A 13,298-nucleotide genomic window follows, 5' to 3' on the forward strand; every position below is an offset into this window, starting at 1 on the left:
CCACTTTTGTGTGATGAGATCTGGGGGTATTTCCAGTTCTCTGCACTCCTGCCTCCCCAGCACATGTACGCAGCAGCAAGTCACTCAAAGCCTGAACATTGGCCAAATACATCAGGAGTTCCAAGGATTAGTTAAGAAAAACTTTTTGCATTAAGTCTGATCCTTTCTCAGCCAAACTGTACCTCAGCCTGCAAACAGGTTTTTTATAATTACCATTATAGTCAATTATTGTGGGAAAGAAAAAGCAAACCACAACCTGCAGATCCATCTCCTGTTGCAGATGCCAATTGTCAGAGCAGTACCTTCAGCACCTGCTTTTGTACGCTGGTTGTGTGTTAACTCTAGTGCCTGGGAATACTCCCTGGCTATCAAGTGAGGTTGGTAATGCTGCTGCTTAACAGCTGTTTTATGACAGTGTAATTTGCTCTGGCTTAGAGCTGGCTGGCGTGACGTGTGCTGAGAAGCTCAGTCCCTCTCCTCCTGACTAATGCTCAGAGCTTCTGCCTCCTACCAGTGAGCGTGTGCTGACGGTTTTGGAGGAGGCTGCTGAGTTTCCAGATCCAAGGAGCAATTGCAAAAGCAGCAACTGAAGTGCCCAAGAAATTGTTTTTAAGTCAAACATTCACAGTGAAGAAGCAGGAGCAAGTCCAGGCAGGTCTTTAGCAGCTACTTGAGCTCTTTTGTATCCTGAACTATGGTTGGATTTAGTACATTCCTCCCTCACCTGGAATTTGCAACCCACTTTAGGAAGGGAAGCTGACTGTACCACAGCAGCTTGCCACAAATTATGTTGGGTGTGAGCAGTCTGATTGAAAATACAAAATTGCTACATGGAAAGGACTTTTGCTTTCTGTCCAGAAACAGAAATGCCAGAAGCATTGCTGGGGCAGGGCACTGCCTGGAGAAACCCCAGCCAGGCCCTGTGTTACTACTGCAGGCTGAAAAATAGCACAGATTTCACACCATCCTTCCTGTAGGACTGGACAGCCTCTGATGTTGATGTGGGTCAGGATTCCTTCTCAGGAAGCAAAAGCTGCCTGCTTTTGCCAAAGGAAAACAAAGTATGAATATTCAGCTTAAACTGTACCCTCCTGTTGCTGGTGTCTTTATGCACGTGTGAGGATGAGCCGTCTGCGCTCCTTGGTGGCAGCTGGAGGTCAGTTCCCCATCTCTGCCATCACACTCGTTTTTCTAGAAGGGACCAAGACCTCCAGGCACTGTTTGGGTTGAAATGACTTTTCAGAACAGGCTCTGCATCTCCATTTCCTTGCTTCTAACAGTTTCAATTGGAACTCCTCATATTTTTCCTTACTGATTGACAGTAGTGAAAGAAATCATATTATTCTTAGAGGTTTGGAAGTATAAATAAGACAACATATGTGCTTGTTCACTTTTTTCCCTTTAGAAATAAACGAGGCAGATTTGTAGGGAGAGATAAAATATCTTTTAATATCTGCTGTCCTTGGACCACCAGCTGCAGCAGCCCTCCTGTTATTTCACAGAGATCAAAGCTCATCTTTGGAAGCGCGTGAGCTCCACCATATGCCAGTTCCTACAGGAGGTGTGTCCCTCTTTAGTCACAGGCTTTGCAGGTCTGCTTTTTTCCCTGACCTTCCCCAGGCATAAGAGCAAGAAGCCTTGTGTGTTTTATTTTACCCCTGACTGACTGACAATGTTCAAGTTTAGTAGGACAGCAAATACTTGCTACACAATGCTGCTGGCAGCCCTTGAACCTTCAGTGACGCACAAGAGAGCAACACAATTTTCACCTTCCGTGCCTCAGTTTCTCTCTTTTCTGTGTGATTTTTTTGGGGCCATTATATTCCTTTAGAAGAATCCACTTGGGCAGCTGATTGGTTGATTGCCAAGGAGTATCTTGCCAAGGGTAGAGGGTGGGAAAGCTCAAGGTTAAAGCTGCTGTCCTAGGTCAGATGGGATGGAAAACATCTAGATCTGGGGTGAAAGCTGATAAGGAGCATGTTACTAGGGAATGCAGTACATACCATGGACCTTGTCTGCCTGAGCTAGGGGAAAGCTTTCCCTTGTTCCTGAATCTAGTGATGATTTAGGTGTGAAAGCCCGAGTAATGTGCATTAAGCAGAGTGCCAGGAGTAACCAGCCATCCCTGGCCATGGAGTGCTGCTGCCTGGATTCTCTGCTTGATATTCCCATTAGTCTTGTCCCTTATTAGCAAGAGAGTTGAGCTTAGGCTTCCTCTGTGGTGATTACAGCCAGCTTCAGCAAATTAGCTCTGTTAATGTCTGTAAGAGAAATCAACTTCAGTCAGTGTTACAGCACTGGCTGGTGCGATTCAACGTTACCTCCAGTGCCCTTTGCTCAAGAAGACTGTGACATGTCACCCTGTGTCCCTGCCTGCAGAGGTTTGAATTCCTACTCTTCCTTCACACCTCAACTCTGCTGAAAAGGAGTTTGTTGTGGCTGAGCTGACATGAGGCTTTGTGTCTAGTCATCGAAATTTGTAGACCCTTAGGTTTTCTAAGTATTTTGATGTTCCTGTTTCCCGGGATTGGAACCTTATATTATAGATATGGTTTATAGATTTATATGTATATCCAATTCTGACAGTTTTGTGAACTTAGGCTGTGATTTGTAAGTGATGTGTGTCATTTATTTATTTATTTTACTAAGTATATTGTGCTTGACACTGAAAAGAAGAAAGATCTTCCCAGCTAGAAGGTCTGAAGTTGCTTTCAGTCATGTGGGTTAGCAAATGAAAGCAGATAACACAGTGTTAGGCTGACTTACCTAAAGCATGCTTGAAGTATTTGTAAGAGCTATGTATGTAGCTCTCTTTTTTCACACAGCTGTGACCAGAGCAGATGGGCTCCTGCAGTGTTTGGGGGTTCAGGGTGGGGTGGTATATCCCAACTCTTTAGCTTCCCTTCAGGGTTCTGGAGCTTTGTACAGTAGCTGCTCCGTGGCAGCTCCTCCCTGACTGGAGGAATGCGTTCCCTTGGGCTGTTGAGTGCTGGATTAATGTTTATACCTTTTCTTCCCCTTTTATCTGTCCTTTTTAAGGCCCTTGCTTCAAGTATCTGTATTGGATTCTGATTGTTGGAAAGGTGGTAACTGTGATCCCCACACAAGGTGATTAAGAGACCTGAAATGAGCTGTGGGGTGCTACTGGGTCTGTTCAATTCCTTTGTCCTTTATTGTGAAATACTTTGGCCTATGTTAAGCTGCATGTGAAGGAAAATGAAACCGTAATTTTAAACACTCAGTGGTGGAGAAAGCAGGAGTGTCTGCTCTGCTGCCTGCCAGGGTGATGGCTCCAAATGCAAGATCACTTAGTGTCCCATGCTAAGCCACTGTTCCAGGACTCCCAGCAGTTTTGTCTTAATCGGTTTTAGGGTGTTTTGCAGAGAAAATGAGTTCTTAAAATGCAAAGGAGAGAAGGCTTCTCCAAGATGGAAAGGTCTCATTATCAAAAAGAGCTTTTACACCTTTTTCCTTTCAAGTGTGTGTGGCCATGTGGTGCATCTTTAGATGCCTTTAGCTTTGCCAAATGCCTGGGCAAGACAGTGATGTTTCACAAACCTCAGCTGTCTAAATGGTTTCCAGAGTTTACGTGCTTCACAGGAAACTTTCCCTCTCAAGTGTGCTTGCTTTGTTGCAGGCATCTCTCACCCCAGTGAAGTCTGGAGGAGAAGTGGAAGAAAAACCAAAGCCAAAGGATCGAATCACATCTTGTCTTTTGGAGAACTGGAACAAAGGAGAAGGGCTGGGATATGAGGGAATCGGCCTGGGCATTGGCTTACGAGGAGCCATCCGGTTGCCATCCTTCAAGGTAAAAACAAAGATCTGTCTGTATTATGCTAACATTCCCTAAAGGAGCATTAGGAGGACAGACTTCTTACAGGCTGTTAGCCCCACTCTGTGTTCACTGACAGGGTTGCTTCTGACAGCATCATTCATAACCCAGCAGTACAGGAGAACAAGAATCCTCTTTCCCAGCCTTAGCTTTTCATCTAGCACTTGTGGGGATTGTCTGCAAAGGAACTCCCTGCAGTCTTCATTTGGAATAAAACTTACTATGAGGTTCTTTAAGATGTCATAGTCTCGGGCATTCCTTCTGTCCTGCTACATCTTAGACACATGCATTTGTCTGGAGCTTTCTCTGTCATCTTCAAAGTACCTGGTGATGACTTGCCCCATGCTGGTACACAGAGTGTTTTGATGCAAATTGAAGGGGTAGAATTTCTTTCACAGTGAAATTCTGTTGCAAGAAAATTAAGGGATCAAGAGCTGTGGAAGTGGCCCTTGGTTTCTGGATCTGAAGTGGCAAAGTAAAGCCTTAGCAGTTTGCTTAAGAAGTTGATTTCTGTTCTTTCTATACTTTTAGCAATGCTAATTGTGTCTTTTGTTCAGGTGAAAAGAAAGGAGCCACCTGAAGCTGCCTCAGCAGGAGATCAAAAGAGGATCCGGCCTTCTACCTCTGTGGATGATGAAGATGAAGGTTTGCTAAGCACATTTGTTTCAAACACAAGAGAGGGTGCAAACCACTTGAATCCCTTTAAAATTCACAGCAGTGTGCTCACTTACAGTTAGGTGCAGAGTGAAGGGTCTCAGCCAAAACCCTGCTTCTCACAAAGCCCCGACCAGCTGGGAGATGTCTCCTCCAGATTCAGTTATCCCAGGTTCACTGATGGGAAGTTCAAGACCCACATTTGATGTATTGGCTCGTAACTTGTTTTAGTTCTGCTCATTCAGAGCTGGACACCCAGCAGAGGGAGCTCAGAGGAGTTCATGGACTGTTCAGGGGTGTGCTTGCAGCTCACTGGGTACCTTGTGGGAAAAAGCACCGCAGATGGCAGTTTGCCCTGCATTTGATTTCTGAAAACAAAGGTATTTGACAGAAAAATCTGTTTGAAAGTGTTAATGTTTTTTTTTCCCTGGAAGCAGGGAAGAGCAGAACTGAGAGAAAGCTTTGAACACACTTGGGTTTGTGTTAAAAAGTGGATTCAGGTTTGTTGCACCAGAAAGTTGATTCAGACTAACAGCTGCTTTCGAAGCCAAAGCACATCAGCAGGGTTGTGTCAAGCACTGAGACAGAACAAGCTTTAAGTTTACCAGTTCTGACCTCAGTCAGGACGTGTCTCCTACCTGCTCTGCCTATAGCTTGTCAGCTTTGGCCATCCACATTTTACCATCCTTGGCATTTCAACACCTTGCACCCAGTCTCACCCCCACTTGCTCTGTAAAATCAGTAAGCCCTGTGCTGGGGCCTCACACACCACATGGACACGTTGCTCCCAACTTTGATCTTCCCAATGAAAAAGCTTTTGTTACGTGTTCAACTGTTTCCTCCCCTTGCCAAGGTATTTGATGGCGATTTCCTTCTTGTTTTTGCTCAGAGTCAGAGAGGGATAGAGATGCTTCTGATACAACATCTGACCTGTCAAAGAAGGACGCTGAAGCAGTGGGGCTGAGGCGGCGACCAGCAAGGCCTCTGGAGCTCGACAGCGAGGGAGAAGAGGGAGATGAGACATCAGGGAAAGAGGAAGAGTCCTCCTCAGAGAAGGAAGAGGAGCAGGAAGAAGAGGGAGGCTTGGTGAAAGCAGCACCTGGCAAGGTGTGTTGGGTTGTGGTTGCAGTTTTGATTGCTGTCATTAAAAAGGGGGCTTAATAATTCCAGATGTGCAAAGTTACCTCCTCTAGAAGATGAGTGATCTCCTCTAGGGTCTGTCCTAAGAGAACCTCTGTAAGGTTGTTCCCTCTTTGGGTTCTCTGGTCAGTGTCCCTGGGAGTCACTGGTGATTGCTACAGTGACAGCCATGTCTCAGAGTTAGACACTGTTCATTTTTGGCAATACTGTCTTGCAAAAGGAGGAAGAGGAGGATGAGGAGGAGGATGAAGATGATGAGGATGAAGATGATGATGAAGAGGATGATGAGGACGAAGATGAGGAAGAGGAGGAGACAGGTATAGACACCAGTGACAAGGAGGAGGAGCAGGACTCTGAGGAGGGTAAGTGGTTCTAGCAGAAGCAGCAAGCATAGACTTCAGGTCAGATGTGATCTTCTTCTTGCATTTGTGAGCTGACTTTCTATTTGTGCACCTTCTATCACTGAAGGGGAGTTTTAGACCAGATAATCCATACATAATACACATACAAGCCTGTGAGGCTTCCATCATGCTTCAGTCTTAGATCTCCAGCCTCTGAGTGATCTCAGCCCAATTTGACAGAGGGGCAGAGGTCTTAAAGCCAGCTAAGTTTGCACTCCTTTCATGAAAGCTGTGTGGCTGGGAGAAGGGACCAGGTTTCAAAGAAGGGTAATTTACCTGCTAATAATTTTCTGTCCTGTCAGTCAGTTCCTGCTCTGAATGGTGGTAGTTTCCACATTGTAAAACTGTGTGTAAAGGTAGCAGAAACTCTTAGTACAACTCCAGTAAAGGTGGAATCCACCAAGAGACCCACGTGGGCAAGGTACCAGGCAGCACTGGCCCTGCTGCTCGTGGAGCTGGTGGCTGTGTGGTGATTGTTCTAGGCATCAAAATACATGGCTTATAAGTCTCTGCAAAAATGAATAAATTGAGACTCCTTTAAACCCACACACTGCTGTTGATGCTGTTTCAATGCTGTTAAGAGTGTGGAAGTGATATTTGCTCCTGTAGTAGACCCTGATTGTTTAATGAAGTCAGAAAGCAGAACTGACAGTAATTTGTTCTTGTAGATGTTGCAAGTCCCTCGTCTTCCAAGGCTGAAGTTGAGTCATCTGAGGAAAGTGAGGACTCCTCTGAATTTGAGTCGAGTTCAGACTCAGATGATGAAGATGAGGAGGATGATGATGAGGAGGAGGAGGAGGAAGAGGAGGAAGAAGTGGCTGAAGATCAAGACAGAGAAGCCATGGTTGCTGAGACAGTGCATGAACCTATTGCTCAGGAGCTTCCTGATGATGAGAGGGAGACTATTTTGGAGCTGTATCCTGTGGATGTCTACATGGATGCAACAGGCTTGGGACTCACAGAGCCAGCTTTGGCACTGAAAGATGAAGGCATGGAAGAAATCAAGGCAGGGGAAAGTGAATGTGGTGAAGTCCCAGAGTCATCTATTGCTGCTGAAACTCTGAAACACTTGGTTATGGAGCGAGACCAGGAGACAAAACTTGCTCTGTCTCCCATCTGTAGGCCAGGTATGGCTTTCCATCTTGTTTGGCATTTTAACCAGATTTCCTAGCACAGTATTCTCACAGCATCCAATATGCATGGTTTTATACTTCACTTGCTCTTTCTTCCTCCAATCTTGGCTCTAAGCTAGGAGTTATTTGTATGGGGAAAGAGGTCTGTGCTGAACTTTCCTTCCTAGTAAGGAGCACTACACAGGCTATCTGCTACTAAAAATAATGTGATTATTGTATCCAGAATCATCTCCTGGGCCAGTTTAGTGTCCTACAGGAACTGAACAGTTGTCATCTGACTGATGGGATGGATGGTGTGGTGCCTGAAGCTCAAGATAGAAAAGTCATGGCTGCTAAAACAGAACAGGAGTCAATGATTAGTGACTCACTGTTGACTCCCTTTGGTTTTAATACTAAAGCAGTATATGACTAGAAAGCTATATGGGGCAGGTGAATGGACTCTCAGCATTCTTACTGGTTCTTACTGTTATTATTTGTGTTTTCATTTGTTTTTTGCTTAGTCCTTGAGTGATACTCTGGTTTTCTGGAAGAAGGAAATTGTCTTCATTCAATACAGAGAAACCATTTACTAAACAGGTGCCTAAAGCTTGACAAATCCTGCACCTAGAGTAGTATTAACAGCTTAAAAACTGGAGCCAACAGGGAGAGCACGTGTAGTGTGGCCTGTGGTGTGAGCCTTGGGCAGGACTGGTGTCTGAAGATTGGGCAGTATTTTGCCACTTTGGAGAGCTGGAAATCCAGCTCCAAGTTCAGCATTCTTTTTGTGCAGCCCAGTCTGATTGTACAGGGACTCTGCAGTTTGTTCAGCACAAATGGAGAGTGCTTCCCTCCAGCTCTCTAGGCATTTTCACCTTTTGCTCTCCCAATTACAAGTGTTATTTTGAGCTACCTAACAAGATTCACTGTTGATTCCTTTTGGCCCTGGCCCTAAGGGAGTGAATAAACTCCAGATGAATGAGCCTGCTACAGAGAGAGCAGCATATAAATTGCCTCATTGTTGCCATCTGAGTGTCTCCTCGTTCATTGCAAGGGCTTCCCATTTCCTTCATACATCCTTCAGGAGTTTTACACTCTTCCTTTCCCTGCTTCCTCCTTGGAGAACCGAGGCCTTGCAATGAGTTCACCTTCCCATGCTGATAGCTTGAGGCTCTGACAGCTCTCCTCACCCACCAATCCACTAATTCTTTCTGTACAAAAGGTGGTCAGGGGTTTTGAAAGCAGAAAACCTTTGTTCTGGCCTGTGTTGTAGCCAATTCTCAAATTAATAGTGCATTTGTTTTATAGTCCATTAGGGATGTCTGTGGTAGCATCTAATTACTCCATACTCTGTGCTTCCAAAATGCAAAGCATTGGAGTTTTTAAAGCCTCCCAGGGGAACCGAGCTGTTCTGTAATTGTGGCATCTTAAGCATGCCTTTACTGGCAAGTGGTGAGTAACCAAGTGGAAGCAAAGCTCCTAATTCTCCTCTCTTTTCCACCTTTCAGAGGAAGAGTCCGAACCTGCTACCATGATGGAGCCAGAGGTGCAGGAAGGTCCGAAGCCTGAGTCTCAAGATGAGGGAGAGACGGTCTGTGTCTCAACTCCGGTGGGAGTCTTTGGAGAACCTCTGCCCAATAAAGGCAACTTCTTCAGCAAGGCTGAGGACAGCAGTTTAGAAGCTCATGTTAAAGCAAACCTGCCATCTGCAGTGGAGGAAGACGGCCGGCTGCCTCACACACCAGGGCGGGACGCCACGATCCAGTCGGAGACTGATACTGTTCTGCTTCCAGCCCACCAGGTGCCATCCTCCATCCTTCCTTTGCCATCAACTCCTGGTAAGGAAGAATCTTTAGTCCCTCCAGAAAAGTTCCCTGAGCAATTAATGGTGACCAAAACACCTGTGGAAGAGGAGATTCCCAGGACCCCTGGGCGGGACATTTCGGCCAAGTCTTCACACCCGCTTGCAAAGTCACAGAGCACGGACACTGTTCCAGCCACGCCGGGAAGCGACGCTCCCCTCACGGGAAGCAGCTTGACCCTCAGTTCCCCACAAGTCCCCGGGAGCCCCTTTTCCTACCCATCCCAGTCTCCTGGCATTAACAGTGGCATTCCTCGGACTCCTGGGAGAGATTTCAATTTCACACCTACTTTCCCAGAGGCTGGTGCTACCATTCCTTGCCTTCTGTCTGGCAAGAAGCAGTCAGAGGAGGAGCTGGACGAGAAACCCTTTAAAGAGCCTCTTGGTGCTTCCCTTATGATCAGCATGAACAGTGTTCCTTCCCCTATCCCCTTTGCCAGCCCCCCACAGGCAGATTTCCACACGGACATGAGTTTGCCACCTGATGAGCAAATGCCAGTAGCGGCCCTGCCGTGCATGCATGGAGATGGAAGAATGCCCATCGAGGAGTGCAAGGCAGAAGTAAAATCTGTTTTACTCTCACCAGAAGTACCCACTGGTGCTTCTATTCTTCCTCCCCCACCACCACCTTCTGTTCTTCCCAAAAGGAGGCCAGGTCGGCCAAAACGGTCACCACCTTCTGTCCTCTCCTTGGATATGTACTCGGGCAAAGCCATAGAACCTCCTCCCGTGCCAGTGACCTTGGTGGGAAGTGCTGTGGGCAAAGAGCTGTTGAGTGGACATCCTGACGCTTTCTATGGACTGAAAGACCCTGAAGCTGTCACCCTGGACTTCAGGAATGATGGTTTCCATGAAAAGATAGCAGCTGAGACAGTTGCAGAGAAACTGCCGTTTAAGGAACTGGAGAACCAGTGGAATGAAGACTTCAAGGAAGAAGAAGCTCACGCGAAACCTAAAAGACAGTGGCGAAGGCAGAAGAAGACATCTGAGGACCTCCCAGCAATTCCTTCCCCTGAGTATTCCCCACCCCGACCTCAGTTCAGGCCACGCTCCGAGTTTGAGGAGATGACCATTTTGTATGACATCTGGAACGGAGGCATAGATGAGGAAGATATCAAATTCATGTGTATCACATATGACCGCTTGTTGCAGCAGGACAATGGGATGGACTGGCTCAATGACACCCTCTGGGTATTCCATCCTTATATCCTTTCTCACTGGCACTGTTACACAGCATGTGTAAGATGCACTTGGGTGGTCATTGTGTAGGACTTGCAGTGCCAAAGATCTAAGCTTGTTGGTGGAGGAGGCATTTTGCTTACTAGAATAACAATTGCTTATATCAGCAAAGGGATTTTAGAATGTCTTATTCCCTGCAGCTGCAATACAAAAACACTGCAGAAGCATCTGGTTTTGCTGCTTTTTCAATCTAGGACTGCAGGGAGAATCTGTGTGCACCTCTCCTGGGGAGGTTTCCTTGCTAGTTTGAGAAGCTTCTGCCTGCATTTAAACCAGATTTTTTTTCAGCTTGCCTGTGGAATTTCTGGTCTGCACATACAGGTCTTCAGCTTGGGGCTAAAACTTGCTGTAAAAATAATCTCACCATCTGTGCCCAAAATGATGAGTTAGTGGTGCTAGCAGCTTTAACTTGCTTTGAGTTGGAAGTATTCATCAAGGCAATGGTTCCCAAGCAGCACATGGGGGACTGGACAGGGGAATGAACTGTGAGTGCTGCAGCAAGGAGTGTGTGTAGCACAGGCTGAGGGAAGTGGGGCAGGGTCTAGTCCCCTCCCTGCCCACTGCCTGCTAATCAGCAGCATGTAGGCTGTAGCTTTGAATCTTTCATAGAATCAAATAATTATTTTGGTTGGCAAAGCCCTTGAAGCTGCTGCAGTCCCAGCCCTCCCCTCACCCTACACAGCCCAGCACTGACCCACAGCCGTCAGCCCCACGGCTTTGGGATCCCTCCAGGGCTGGGCACTGCCCCAGCTCCCTGGGCAGCCTGGCACAGGGGCTGACACCCCTCCCAGGGAAACAGTTCTGCCTCAGCTCCAATCTCAACCTCCCCTGGGGCAACTTGAGCCCATTTCCTCTTACCTTGTCATTCATTGCTGGGGAGCAGAGCCCCACACCCAGCTCCCTGCAGCCTCATGCCAGGGAGTGTCAGAGAGTGCTGCTGTCTCCCCTCAGCCTCCTCTTCTCCAGGTTCAACACCCCCATTCCCTCAGCCCCTCCCCAGCCCTTTGTGCTCCAGCCCCTTCCCCAGCTCTGTGCCCGGCTCTGGCCACGCTGCAGCCCCTCAGTGTCCTTCTTGTAGTGAGAGGCCCAAAATTAAACACAGTACTTGAAGTGTGGCCTTTGGAAGCATTTTTGGGAGACACAAGCTGTCTCAGAATTCTCTGCATGTGTAGAACCACCAGTAGTGATCTCCAGAACAGAGCCTAGAAGGCTGTTCTCATAACCTAAGAGCTCTCTGCTAGTGTTGTTAGGAAGGTTATACAGATTGATATGTTAAAGAACACAAATGCACCACGTTGTGTCTTGCTGGAGATGGTGTGGAGTTAAAATATCTCAGCCCTTACTCCTTGCAAAACATGAAAGCAAAAGAAAAAATAAACCCCAAACTGCTTAAAATAGTCAGTGATGTGATTCCAACAGCAAGTGGAGCTCAGTGCTGAGCTGTGCGTTTTTATCCTTTCTTTCTCTGCTCCTCAAAGAGCAATGCCTAAGATTATCATTTCCTCCCTTTTCATACCAGTGCAATAGTCTTGAAATAGATTTTTGTAATTGTTTAAAGGAATGCATCATCACCAGTAATTCTCAGTCTGTGTCAGCCTCATTTGGGGAAGCAGTTCCAAAACCAAAGTAGTGGGAGTAATTTGCCCTGCAGTGGTGGGGGCCCACAGGCAGTGAAAGGCAGAACAGGGGGGCTCAGAGTAGGCCTCACCTCTGACCTGCACTGCAGTGTGTTTGTCAGCTTACAGAGTGGAGCTATTTGACATCTCTTTCCCTGTTGATAAGGATTGTTGTAACAGTAAATTCACAATCACTGTTTAAACCATTTAAGAACCTTCTGCAGGCCGTTGCTGGCTCAGCCCGTGCTGTGCTGCGTGGTGGGTGTGCAGGTGCCTGCAGGGTTCACCTGCTTTGCAGCAAGCTCACATCTCAGCTGCTGATTTCAAGGACATCACCTCTTGGTTTTTTTATGGTCCCTCTGCTTCAATTTTCTTGTCTTAAGGGTATGTTATGCCTCACAGGGAGCATTTTTGGGTAGATCTCAATTGTTGTAGGCTTCCTGGCTGTGTTCTTTGGGATGAGCTGCCAGTAGTACAGCTCTACTCTCCTTCCAGATGCCAAAGGCTTGAAAATGCCTTTTGCTATTGAGTCTGTTCCAGGCCAACTGCAGGCTTTCTTGGCTGATCAAGGCACTGGGGTTTAAAACATCTAAACAGGGTCTTACCCTTCCCCTCAGGGTCTGAAGGAGCTGATTTACTGAGACCAGGGAGACCAGCATTTCTCTTCAAGCCCTTTGGGACGAGGAGCATCTCTTGCCCATCTGTGTTGCTTCTAGTCCTTGTTGGTGAGGCTGATTGCTGCTGAGAGATCAATGCAGTGTCTTCAGGGCTTGGAGTGGCTGCAGGGAGTTTCTAGGGATAGAACAAAAGCCTGTCACTCAAAACAGAGAAAATGATACATCCAGATGGCTGGACAGCTGCTGTCTGTGTACACAGAGGGTGCTGTGGGGAAATACTTCCTCAAACAGGTTTCTCTTGGCAGCTTAACCTTTTTATGTTTAAATTCTCGTATCTTAAAGCATGCAGCTAAGAAGGAAAGACCATGCTTGGTTTTCCTGTGGGTGTGTGTGCTTCACTGATGGCTGTTTGGTTTTCAATAGCATTGTTTTGGGTGTTTTGTTACAATCCCACCCAGTACCTTCCTCATTTCCCAAGCTCCCAGCATTAGCTCCACATAGCTAGAGCAAGTTCTGTCTGATATCCGTTGGTGGCTGTGTTCCTCCTTAACTTCTTCCCACCTACCAGCTTTTCTACCCCCAAGAAAAAGAAGCGGGACGATGGGATGCGGGAGCACGTGACGGGCTGTGCACGGAGCGAGGGCTACTACAAAATTGATAAGAAGGACAAACTGAAATACCTCAACAACAGCCGAGCGTTTGCAGAGGAGCCTCCAGCTGACACACAGGTGAGGATGTGTCCTGTGCTGGCTGCCTGGATGTGAGTGAATTGGGAGTTGGTTTCACGCTGCGTCATGTGCAGTGGATGCTTCCTGCCTTTTGGTAAGGG

At 47.0% G+C, this 13,298-nt stretch overlaps 1 protein-coding gene across 3 annotated transcripts in view; it reads left to right on the forward strand.

Moving 5' to 3' along the window:
- Window positions 1–13,298, forward strand: part of SETD1B (SET domain containing 1B, histone lysine methyltransferase) — a 52,003-nt gene that overhangs the window by 31,386 nt on the left and 7,319 nt on the right. For all 3 annotated transcript variants that reach the window (XR_009819939.1, XM_062010259.1, XM_062010260.1), the window contains exons 8-14: window positions 3,638–3,808; window positions 4,390–4,477; window positions 5,376–5,593; window positions 5,847–5,988; window positions 6,696–7,154; window positions 8,645–10,201; window positions 13,031–13,197. Coding sequence is in view for 2 of the 3 variants with exons in the window: in XM_062010259.1 (XP_061866243.1) it covers window positions 3,638–3,808; window positions 4,390–4,477; window positions 5,376–5,593; window positions 5,847–5,988; window positions 6,696–7,154; window positions 8,645–10,201; window positions 13,031–13,197 (2,802 nt within the window). In the remaining variant the exon portion in view is untranslated. The remainder of the gene's footprint in view (window positions 1–3,637; window positions 3,809–4,389; window positions 4,478–5,375; window positions 5,594–5,846; window positions 5,989–6,695; window positions 7,155–8,644; window positions 10,202–13,030; window positions 13,198–13,298) is intronic.

Source organism: Colius striatus, chromosome 17 (genome assembly GCF_028858725.1).
Source record: "Colius striatus isolate bColStr4 chromosome 17, bColStr4.1.hap1, whole genome shotgun sequence".
In the NCBI taxonomy this organism is placed as follows: domain Eukaryota; kingdom Metazoa; phylum Chordata; class Aves; order Coliiformes; family Coliidae; genus Colius; species Colius striatus.